Here is a 12635-nt window from a genome sequence, read left to right as displayed (position 1 = left end):
AATGACCCTATAGGTGCGGGAGCTCAAGGGCTGCCCATAAAAGTGATCGGCACGCGAATCGGAGCGCAAAACAGAGAATTACAGCTTGCTGTATTTTTTTGCAGGTTTAGGGTTTTGGCCAGTTTTGATGCCTATAGGTCCCAGGAGCTTTGGGGAAGCTAAGGAATCACTGAACAGGTGATTTGGTGCAAATTGGAGGCCAAAAATAGAGAACTCAGCATGCTGTAATTTCTTGCCAGGTTTTTTAAAGTGCTCTAAAGTGCGTGGAAAGTCACTGTTTACTTGGGGTTTTGTCCGTGGAGGCTTCTACTGTGATTATGCTCCCGAAATCGGGTTGGTGTAGGGGAATTTCAGCCCGATAAAAGTGGGACAACTTGTAGAAGTTTACAGGTTTTTCTCAAGTGTAATAAGAATAAAGAAATACCGAAAGGGGCGCCAGTCTTTGGGGCCAATAGGGTGTCGTTGTCTGCTTGGGAGAGCTCTAGCTACCGAGCTGTGTTTTGTTTTGAAGTGTTGAATTCCAATCACAAATCGGGTGAAAGCTAAAGTCTACCGCCCTACGGGCCGGTTTCATATGGTGTTCTTTCAAGTTCTGTTTTGCTGTTCCTATTTAGTTTTGGTATTGCTGCAGTGTTTTCACCACCAGTTCAAGTGGCCAGCCAGTTTCAGTGGTATCAGAGTGCCAATTGATTGTTATTTTGAGCATAAGTCGACCCAGCTACTGTAGAGATTCATCGTGAAAGCAACACCACCTCCAAATCCCAACCATTAGAACTAGGAGGAGTAAGCCGAGGAGGAGGTAGAAGAGGACAGTCTCAGACTCAGCATACACATAGGAGTTTTTAAGTCTCGTTAGTTAGAATGTTTGGCTACCTAGCTTAATGTGCTCATTAATAACTTCAATGACTTACGTTGTTTATGTCAAATGTATCTGGATTTCCTAGGGCGAATTTTTATTTCCAACCTTTTTAATTGTTACACAGACACACCTCTTTCTGACCTTCTCTTTCTTTTCTTTAGTTCTATAGTTCATTGTTCTTTGTGCGTTTTTGTCTTTTGTCTTTCGGCACCCAACAGTTAAAATGATAACAGGGGAGGCAAACAGGAGTCTTGTGTAGTCTTTTTGTTTTATTATGCTATGGCACCCTTGGTCATAAGCATGTTTGTCTATCACCTCAAGGGATCTCACATTCCACACCGTCTTTTAGATCTATGCTCATTTTTGATCTATAGTAGCGTTATGGAAGCCATCTAGATGTCTCTAAAGCTATCAATTTACATATTGAATCAACTATAGTGCTCTAATTTTTTATGGTGCTGTGCTGGTTTGCTTTCCTCAGCATAAAGTCCGCTTGGCACAATACTTCAGAGGTGATGGTGCAAATGATCTTGAAGGGCACTATACACAGGCTATTTGGAGTGGTGACACAAAGACCATACTGGTTCTCGTAAGTTTTGTTTGTAATTCTGTTTCCTTGTCATGTAGCTTTTGAGACAACAAACACAACACGTTTATGATTCTGACTTTGAGATAACAAACACAACATGCTTATGATTCTGATACAAATGAAACATATGTATTCTATTATCTTGTAAACGGTCTAGATTCTGAGACTCTTTCTGGTCTTCAAGTCACTGCAGTTTGTCTTTGTTGAAAGTATGCTCAAAGCCTTTTCAATTTTTCTGTAAACAGACATCAGCTCACTTTTTGCTTTGCTTCAAGTTAAGCTTCTCTAGTAAAGAAATCAGATTTGGTGGAAAGGAGTCCAGTGGTGTTTTTCTTGGCATTATAGATTTGACATCAAGCTTAAAAGCACCCTTTCTTGGCGGCATCACATTGACGTAAGGCTACAATGCAGTGTTTGTGATTTACATTTGTAGTGTTTTATTAACTAGAGTTATGGCTGTTGATGTTCAGGAGTAATTTTGTAGGCAACAATGATGTTGCTTTACTTGGCCTAGCGAAAGGAGCTCTGCACCTTATTACATGGTCTGGTGAGGTACTCTCTCTCTCTCTCTCTCTCTCTCTCTCTTTCTCTCTCTCTCTCTCTCTCTCTCTCTGTCATTGTCCCGTCTGCTATGAGATATGAGGCCGCTTTCATTATCTATTCAAAGAGGGCTTTGGACCACTGGCTAGAGTCATGAGATATCAGGATCAGAGATGCCTCGGGCTGTTTTTGCTAGAGCTGCACAGAGACAGGGAGAGTCTCTTGAGGAGATCAGGCGGTGGGAGAGATTCACAGAGGGAGTCCCCTGACTTCTTTAGAGCAGAGACTCGGCAGTCAGATGAGCAAGCTTCACAGCAAACTTCAAAGTCCACCTATACTCGAGGTATATTAGTTGAGAGAGTCATTGAGCTCGGGAAAGCTAGATGCCCATGTCTACGAGGGCGACCACGACATCGATGGAGGCTCCATCGATTAGGACTATTCTAGCACGACATGGGAGACATTCAATACGACTATCTACAAAGGCGGACATTGACGATGCTCTTCAGCAACCGATGCAATACATTTTCGGACAACGCCCGATTCCGGGCATCCTTGAACATTGATGAGGATGATGATGATTTTAGTTTTTTACTTTGCTCAACTTTACTTCATTTTTATTTTGTACCCAGACATTGTATTAGATCCACCAAAATTGTATCAGTTTGGTCTCATAGGTCATTTTGGCCTTTTGAAGACGTTTAATATAACATTTCATTTCATCTCTCTCTCTCTCTCTCTCTCTCTCTCTCTCTCTCTCTCTCTCTCTCTCTCTCTCTCTCTCTCTCCATCCATTTCAAATTTCCTTTTAAAGAAGGAGCCTATTATGTATTACCTGAAATTCCCCTCAGGGTACCCAAAATCCTAGAGGGCAAGTACAAAATTGTAAGTACAAAGCAAGCCCGGAGGCCAAAACCGTAAAAGCTAATACAATTTAGCCACAAAGGAAAATCTCAAAAATTGTGAAAATTGAAAACGGCTAGGGGAAAAAACCTCTCCAAAATAGAGTAAGAAAAGTGCCCTGGGCCTGGCCACCTACAAGGAGAAGAGGACTCCCAGTAGCATCCGAAAGATAGGCACCTCAAGTGAACAACACACCACACTCACTGGTCTCCGAAGGCATGAATGACAACAAGAAGCTGGCAGTTGGTGAAGGTAGTAGCTGCTGCCCTGTAGAGACACCATTACACAATCTGGGCTAAAAAGCCTCCAACCAGCATTAGCTGCCACAGGACGGTCAAAGGCTGACCAGGGAGGAAAGAGTAACAAAGGACGAGGATGAGTGTGAAGAGGCTGTAACAACTTACAAGACACCAAGTAACCATAACCAAACTCCAAAAGGGAACAACACCCCCTCTAGAGAGTGCTTATTTTCTCTAATTTCATAGTTTCCTTTTCCTAGAACAGTTTGTTCTCTCTAGGAAAGTGCAGTTTATTCAGGGACTGTTTTTCTTTCCTGGCAGAATTTTCTCTTTAGAATTGATTGTTTTTCTCTTTCTAGAACTTCGGTAGATTCTCTCTTTAAAACAGAGCTGATTTTCTCTCTAGACTTGAGAAACCGTCTTTTATTTCTCTCTTGCTTTCCTTCCTTGAAAAGCACTTGCTTTTGCTTTTTCTTGAGAAGGATTGCTTTTTGTGTTTCCTGAAAAGCCCATGTTTTTCATTTTTCTCCCAAAAGCCAGCGCTTTTCGCTTTTCATAAAAAAACACTTGCCTTTGTATTTTTATTAAAAAGAGTTTGTTTTTGCTTTAAGGATATGTATGTGTTGGGAGGGCTAAAAAGCCCAAAGGTTTTAGGAAATTGCTTCTAAGCTTCGTGAGAGGAGAACGTGTATAAGGGTCCAAAGTAGGCACTATGTAAGATGGAGTTGATGGTTATATTGTCTTGTGGATGACTACCATGGGTCTATACTTGCACTTTCCTTTAAGGATAAATCTGAGCTTATCTTGGATTCATCTAGATATACTTTTAGACACCTACATAGAGATTTACTTGGAGGGCGAGTCTAATGAAACTAGGTGCCTGCATACTTTACTTTCCGACATACCATACAAGTATGCACACTCATCCACATTCTTCTTGAGCTGAGGCCAGTAGAAGTAACCCTCAATTTATTTGAGTGTTGCATCTATCACTCCATCCCCAACAAATGGAGGATTGTGACACTTCGTCAACACTTTTAGCCTCAAAGCCCTTGTCACACTCAACTTACCTTTACGCATCAAATGACCATCCTTGGGAGAATACCCTATAACTGTCTCTTCACGTTTTACTTTGTCGAATATCTCATCAAAGTTTGGATCGCAAATATATCGCTCCCTCATATCATCAAAGTCATGATGAGGTACTTCTTGACTGCAAATATTGTGACTTGCGAGATAGCGCATCTGCAACCACATTCTTCTTGCCCTTCGAGTACACAATACGAAAGTGAAATTGAGACAAGATACTCAGCCATCTCATCTCTTTCTTTGACAACTTTGGCCGCGACAATAAATACTTGAGACAAAACTACAACGGAAGAAGGATTGTCAATAAGGCTTTAGCTTTCATTCGTCATTTGAAGTGACCTTTGCAGAAGGCAACTTCTCAGAACGATCCAAACTATGCCATGTTAGCGTGTATCTTAAGGATACAGCTAGCAATTGGTGGCTCACGAAAATCCTGGAAGGGCGCAAACCCAAAGACTTGAAAGAGTTCAAGAAGCACTTCCATGCTCAGTTCATTCCTCTTGACTCCGAAATAGATGTAAAGGAAGAATGGGATTGGCTCTCCGAAAAAGAGCATGAAGCAGTTTTCGAATACGTCAACAAGTTTTGGGAGATCCTTCTCAAGGTTACTTCCTTTATGAAAGTTTTTGATGAAGACAAGATGCGGAATTTTGAAGCTGGACTCCAGACAACACTTCAGAAAATTATGAAGCTGTATCCACAAAACATCCTCCAAATTATAATACAATTTTCCCTGGTTGCTGGAAATTTTCATTTGAAAGGAACTCCTCGTAAGCAAAAGTTTAGTACCTTTCATGCAAAGCAAAAGGCTCTTTGGTGAGACAGATACTCCGTCTCGAAAGCGGCCCACGGATCAGTCCAAAGGCCAAGAAAAGAAGCTAGAGGGGGCTAAGCGAAGCAAGTACCTGACGCCAGTTGGAGACCTACATGAAAGAGGACAAATGTTTCTTTTGTGGTGAAAAAGGCCACAGGAAACCAGATTGCCCACGTCTAAAGAAAGATACTCCGTCTCTTGCATCAAATTCAGTCCCTGACGTACTAGCCAACACCAGGTTGGAGAAAGGAAAAAGGAAGCTACTCAAAGGGTGGGGCAGTTTGAATGGGCAGAGAGTCTTTGATCTTGTTTGATCTAGGCTCGACAGACAATTTCATTTCGCTGGACACCTCAGAATCTCTTGATCTCACTAACGAGAGGTTGATAACTCCAATGAGCTCCGGCTCAGCCTTTGAGGGATTGACCACGAACTCTACTCGAGTGTAGGGACATTTGAATTTAAAGATTGGAAAGTGAGTACTCTGATCAAGTGTCTTTCCTAATTGCTTCAATACAAGGATATGATGTTATTTTGGGAATGCCTTGGCATTACAAAATTCATTCTATCCCAGATTATGTAAATAATATGGGATAGGAAACTGTTCTTTTCTTTTAAAGGGTAGCAGTATGGTGTAGATACAAGTGCTAGTGATTGACCTATACCCATGGTCAATCACATCACTGTTAAAAGAGAAATAAAGAAGTGTCTTTCTACTTGTTTTTTGTCAAAGAGAGAGAGACAAGTGGTGAAAATGTCGTCAAATTTGGATAAAGATCGCCTAACTTTTCTTAATCAGTATTAGGATTGCTTTTCGAATGTGCATCGATTATCATTCTCTAAACAAGATTACGATCAAGAATAGATTTCTGATTCCTTGAATTGATGATATCTTAGATAGGCTACAAGGGGCATGAATTTTTAGTTGTATAGATCTCAAGAGCGACTACCATCAAATTCGTATTGCTTTAGAAGATATACATAAGATTGCGCTCGGTACAACCTTCGGATTGTACGGGTTTTTAGTAATGCCTTTTGGTCTTACTAATGCTCTAGTAACTTTCAATCGAATGATGGATCGAATATTTCGTCCTCATTGACAAGTCACAAGAATTTTCTTTGACGACATCTTGGTCTTCTCTCACACAAAGAAAGAGCATAATAAATGACACTTGTAGACTGTGTTTGAAGAATTGCAGCAACATAAACTGCCAGCTAATGCTAAGAAGAGTGAATTCTTCTTGACGGAAATTCACTATCTAGGACACATAGTCTCCCATAATCAAGTACACATAGACTCCACAAAGGTTCAAGCTATTTCAAAACTGCCACAACCTATTTCGGTTCATGATGTTCGAAGCTTTCTTGGACTTTGTTCCTACTACAAACGATTTATTCGCCATTTCGCACATGTCACTGCACCTCTCCATGATATCACAAAGAAAAACATATCCTTTGTTTGGGGTTTTAAACAGAAGGAAGCTTTTGAAAAGCTTAAGTACCTTCTCACCCATGGACCAATCCTCATTGTACCTGATCTCCGAAAACCATTTGAAGTATAGTCTCATGCTTTAGGCTATTGCATTGGCTCAGTTCTTAATCAAGAAGGCTACACAATAGCTTATGAAAGTAGATGATTTCGTGATGCTTCTATCTATGAGAAGGAAGTCGTGGCAGATATTCATGCTCTCTTAGTTTGGAAGCATTACCTTTTGAATTTTGCCTATGACTTCATGCTCTCTTAGTTTGGAAGCATTACCTTCTGAAGTTTACCTATGACAAGTGTAATGGTGATATCCCTCCTTGCTACCGCCAAAACCGCCTCCATCGGTGGCCCCATTCCTTGAAGCATTTGTCCAAGTGGAGCGGCCAATTCAGCGGAGATGAAATTGGCCTTGGCTCTGCCATCAAAGAAGGTACAGACTTCTTGACCTCGTGCTTTACCCCACGCTTTGTAGAGCTTCGTACTCTCATCTATGTGTTCTCGGCTCACCCCCACAAAATCTGGAACGAGTTTTGCCTTTGTCTTCCCTTCTTTGCATGCTCATTTGCCGTTTTGGAACTCTCTGACTCGTCCTGATCCTTCTCCTTTGGTGCTTTGTTAGGGCACTTTGCAAAAATGTGCACTTGCCCTCTTTATAGTATTTTGCACGCTACACTATTGATAACTCTGGGCTTGTGGGTTTCTTCTTTTGGTGCTTGGTCTTCTTTTTGTTTCCATATGAAGAATCTTGTCCAATTGTGGTGGATACTGGCTTGTCCGAATGATAGGTTAGAGTTTATATTTCCTTCCGGATTCACCCTATCTTGGGTGATTCAGTTACACAAGCAGAGACTGTTGGAGAGTGATGACAGTTTTCCATGGTTCTGGTGTTCTCCTTTTAGAGGGGGATGTGGTGCCAGCTTGGGAGTCAGTTTTCGCGGACTACTTCCTCACAGTTCTTGTGGCTCCATGTGTAGCGGACAGGATTGACAATCGATTTGGTGGCTTTTTACAATACCTTGTTCTTCTCTTGCAGAGCTTGGGAGCAGGATCTTCTCTTGATCTTGCCATGTTAGCTGCAGTCTCAGTATTGATGTATGTTCCCTTCTGCTGGATGTTTGTTCCTGATTCACTTTGAGAGTAGAGTGATACTCTCTCGGGATGTGTTCCAAATAGTTGAAGATCAATTACAGTTTCACTCTCAGTTCCGATGAAGTTCCTTTAGATACAGTTTACAATTCATCATCGTATATGATGGTTGGTGCAGTTCTTTGGTTCCTTGTCATCGGACATATAATTCCTCAGTAGCCTCGGTTGTCCCATTCCTTGGACTTCCTGTAGCAGCTTGGAGATTCTGGCATGTGGTATATGACGGAGGTGTATGTTTTGAACTCTTTCCTCGAGGGTGGAGCACTTTAGAGTTGGGAAATGATGTGGATACCAGTATTTTATGTCTTTACCCTTAGTGTTGATACATTCTCTTGGAGCGGTCAACAATAGTACCTTCTGTAGATGCCGATTGGAGATTCTTGATAGAGCTGGATTTATTTTCAGCAGACAGCATAGTATTGCTTGGACGTCTTTCAGGGATAGTGGTTGGATGATACAACGACCGTGTATTGTTTGATCTCAGATTTTAGTAGCAGATATCCTTGTCCACGAAACCTTCTCTTTACAGTTGCAGATTGCTCACTTCAGCTTCCTGGTCCAGTCGGTCCCATTTTCTCCTAGGGACAAGTGTTAGGGTGTGAGGGTTGTTTTGTGGCTGTGCTCGGCCAGTGTGAGGTAAGTTTCTCATGTGGGGTTGTGTCTAGCCATGTTTAGCCTTGGGTTTTGGCTCAGTTCCATGGCCAGTAAGCTCCTGCAAGCTAGGGTTATGTTTCCTAGCCTTGCCAGTATTTTTCTCCATTTCCTTGCTAGCCCCTGGTGCTCTCTTTTCCCTATTTTCCCTCTTCCTTTGTTGTGGGGGCTGGTGGATAGCTGGCCGACTTGGACACTAGAGGGTATATATGTGTGGGCAGGGGCACAAGAGGTGGAGTGTGCACAGAGTCCTCTATAGTAGGGCGCCCCCATTCGGCAGCCTAGGAGGGTACATGAAGGGCACGGGGTAGGGGCGGCATGCCTAGCATTTTTGCTGGCTGCTCCCATCCCTAGCATTTTGCATCCTCAGGTGAGAGGCAACACCGCCAGGGAGATCATGGGCAGCAAGGGTATTCCCCTAGCGTTTTTCCTCTTAGAGATCTATACGGAGACGATGTGATCACCACGATGTTGAGCACCACAGCAGAGGTGCATGCACCTGAGAGGAGGTTCCATGCTCTCTACACGAGACATGTTTCCCTCTTCTCTCCAAATCAGTTCTCTTGGTAGGAGGAGATTCCGCCAGAACACGGTTTTGTAGTTGGGGGCAATATGGGTGGTCTAATGTATGAAGCGTGACCCACCGGATTTCTCCCAATCCGTATTACATTGGCGTTGTAGAAAAGCTTCATTCACTTGGGAGTCAATTGAAGCATCATGTAGCAAGTGTAATGCATCCCATCTCCCAAACCACTTCATTATGTCTTGCATCCATCCCGTGCTCAAGATCTTGCTTTTATGCGTCGTATGAACTTTTTTACTTGCTTCCCATGCAATTGTAGGAAGTCGATGTGAGGGGTTTTGACGCATCTTTATCATGTACTCCACAACCCTTTCCATGCCCTTAACCTCAGTTGGAAGAGATCCCGACTCAAGAAGTAGGAGCATATATGGTGTTTGTGTCTTAACTTGGAGAAAGTTTGTAAGAAAACTCTTTTTGACATTCTCAAACTCTTTCCAAGTAGACTTTGAGAGTTCCCGCCCCACACTTCAACTCCATAAAGAAGAACCGGTGTCACCAATGCATCAAAAAGGTACTTCTTGAGAACCCAACACTTGATGTTTCCCGCATTACACATGTTCTCAAATGCATAATATGCTCTCTTTCCCGCTTCCAAACGACGCATAGCACATTCATGCCACTTGTGATTGGATGGAATTTCAAGGCCAAGGTACTTAAAGCTCTCAACAACTTCAAGTGTCTCATTGTTGTACACAATGCATGGCTTCTCCTTATGGTTGGTTTCCACAAGCATAACATTTGTTTTGGATTCATTCACAATCAGCCCACCATGCAAGCAAAAGTTCTCAAGGACAACCATAAGCTTTTGTACATTTTCTGAAGTGTGTGCTAGAAGCACTACAGCATCCGCATACAACAAAAGCATGATTAACGCATTGCAAATAGTGACCTCTTCAATGCCTTCTTCTTACATAAAGTCAAGTACCATTTGTTCCAATTGATCAATGCATAAACCAAAGAGAGTTGGTGACAACGAACATCCTTGTTTAACCCCAATAGTACAATTTTTTTTGAAATTCCTCTCCCATGCGCAATTGACACATCACCTTTTAATAGATTTGAAAAACCGCAAGCATAAACTCACTTGGCACTTTGAGTTCTTGCATCCTTCTCACAAATTGTTACATGGAATCATATCAATGGCTTTCTTAAAGTCCACAAAACAACAACACAATCGCTTGCCTTTCAACCGGCTTTCCTCCATGAGAACATGAAGAGTGACAAGATGACCGTGCTATGGCATAGACGAAAACCCGATTGTCCTTTTGCACGCTTGTCTTTCTCTTCAGCCCAATCACTCAATTTCATCTCCGTTATGGACCCAAACAAATTTGCTATAAGAGACCCAATCATAGTAGTCCGGTAGTTGTTTACATTCTTTACATCCCCTCCTTTATGCAAAGGCTTAACCCAATTAGTACTCCAATCATAAGGCATGCCATGTTGAAGTGCAACATTGAACATATCACACATCTACGCATGAGTAAAATCTCCCGTCCATTTGATCATCTCCGACTTGATACCTTGAAGATCTCCCGCTTTGCGAGTGACATTTTTCAAGCCCATCGTATACATCCTCAATAGTAAAAAAAGAGGACATACATGGGAGTGAACCATAAAATGGCATTTTTTCAGTATTTGGTTGCTGATATGATTGCCTACAATGTGTGTACATATCAACAAGACTTAAGTTACCAAAATTCTCAACCCGCTTGCTTCTTAAGTTTCTCCAAAATCTTCCACATGCACGTGCCTTTCCTTGAACTTGAGAAAGTTGTTGCTTTACTTCCCATCTTCTTCTCTTCTTTTGAATCAATGCCTTGTATGTATGCAAATGACATGGATAGTTATCTTTGTCCATAGTTGTATCAAGCTTTATCAAGGACTTTGAAGCATCTTGACATTCTTTATCAAACCACCTTTTGCGTGATCTGTCTTTGTTGATAACATGGAGATGCTTTATGGCAAAGCATTCTTCGGCACAAGAACAAATAACTTTCTTGAAAGCGTCCCATTTAGTTTCCAATGGTGCGTCATATTGAAGCTTTGTCATCCATAACTTTTGCTCAACCATTTCAATGTACATTGATGCCCGTTTGAAATCTGTACATAGTGATAACTTCTCTTCCCTTTGGCTGAGATTATCAAGGTTAGTTGCTTTTCCACATGCAAGGTCAATACATAAGGTCCGATGGTCTGATTCCGGGGTCCATTGGCCAAACATAAAACTCTTTATGCAATACATGATGGCTTCGGAGAGTAGCATATAGTCAATCACACTATTCCCATTATGTTTTCTACATGTAAGTCCAGTGGTTCCACTCCACAAAGCTACTTTTATATATGTGTAATAGCACGCAAGAGAGAGCACGCGAGAGAGAGAGAGAGAGAGAGAGAGAGAGAGAGAGAGAGAGAGAGAGAGAGAGAGAGAGAGAGAGAGAGAGAGAGCTCGTCTTGTCGAAAATCTAACATTAGGCCTGTCGAACCCTAACCCTATCATTCAAAACCCTAGCAAGCTCACCCCTCCTTGTCGTTTGTCCTCACGCTGCTACTGGAACCTGTCACACTGCTGTCCTCGCTTCGTTGAGTGCTGCTGCGTGCTTCGCGAAGCCCTGCTGCAATTGACGCTTTGCCTCCACTTCGTTGCTGCTTCTTGTGCCCACTTCCCAGCCTACCCGCGCTGCTGCCGTGCTGTCGGGCAGTCCATGCTACTGCCTTGCTTACCTTTGTTTGCCCACCTGCCGCCTTGCCTGTATTCTTGCCGCTCTTGTGCACCTATAGCTCGCCTGATAGTCTAGTCTAGCCTCACATTTTGAGAGGCTCTCGGGCTTGAGAGGTGAGGAGGGGTAGCTCAAGGTTTGTTTATCTTCTTTGAGGCTCTCTCTCAAGTACTATGGAACCTTCAATGGTTATCTCAAAAAATCTGAACACAAGATTGGTGATTTTGTTGAGGTTCTCTCTCAAAGAGGAGCTGTTGGTTGCTTGGTGGGATGTTCCTATGCTCGTGTCAACATTTGGGAGTGGCTCTCGTGCACTCTGGTTTGGATGAAGGCAAAGTAGAGGAAATTATCCTGCTCAACAGAGGTACTTTCATTGCTATTTTTCATCAAAGGAACTTGCCTCGATGTTATCAGCCGCACTCCTCTCGACTTCGGGGACATATTGTTTTTTTTGTATCCGTGGTACGAGGATGTTTCATTAGATGCTTTTGAGGACAGATGCCAGGTTCCAAAGTATCTAGTTAAAATAGCTTTTTCAGAGCTGCGAGTGCAATTTTGGTTGCCAGACATGTTGAGGCAGATGGGTTCTATCTTTGGCACACCATTCATGCGCTTAGTGCAGACATAGACATCTGTGCCTTCTATAAAGGTGGCTACTATCCTTTCCACAGTCTTTCCAGATACCATCACTTTCGAGCGGAAAGGGTTGCTGCACTCGCAAAGGATTGTGGTTACAGACAGATTGAACAAGTGCCTTAGTGTCAGGACATGGGGCACTTGGTGAAAGTTTGTCGTAGACGGTGACAAGAAAGACAGATTGGTCGGAGGAGGAGACAACGCTCACAACCGTAGCAAAGTTCTGTACAGCAGTAGGACCTCGCGCAGAGTTAGCAGCAGCAGAGTGCCGAGCAGATACCAAGACAGAGACAGGCAGGTAGACAGGGACAAGCACAACCTATCCTTGTTTACAGAAGGGTTGTGAGATACAGGTTGGCGGAGGCAGACCAACCCACAGACA

At 42.7% G+C, this 12635-nt stretch overlaps 1 protein-coding gene across 2 annotated transcripts in view; it reads left to right on the top strand.

Annotated features, from left to right (window-relative positions):
* Positions 1-12635, top strand: part of LOC147443965 (uncharacterized) — a 103972-nt gene that overhangs the window by 40525 nt on the left and 50812 nt on the right. For both annotated transcript variants that reach the window (XM_086526751.1, XM_086526750.1), the window contains exons 2-4: positions 1341-1448; positions 1694-1842; positions 1919-2000. In XM_086526751.1, the coding sequence (XP_086382877.1) occupies positions 1341-1448; positions 1694-1842; positions 1919-2000 (339 nt within the window). The remainder of the gene's footprint in view (positions 1-1340; positions 1449-1693; positions 1843-1918; positions 2001-12635) is intronic.

The sequence above is a fragment of the Adiantum capillus-veneris genome, chromosome 13 (genome assembly GCF_014529385.1).
Source record: "Adiantum capillus-veneris isolate H3 chromosome 13, ASM1452938v2, whole genome shotgun sequence".
In the NCBI taxonomy this organism is placed as follows: Eukaryota; Viridiplantae; Streptophyta; class Polypodiopsida; order Polypodiales; family Pteridaceae; genus Adiantum; species Adiantum capillus-veneris.
This window is presented reverse-complemented; position numbering and strand designations above follow the sequence as displayed.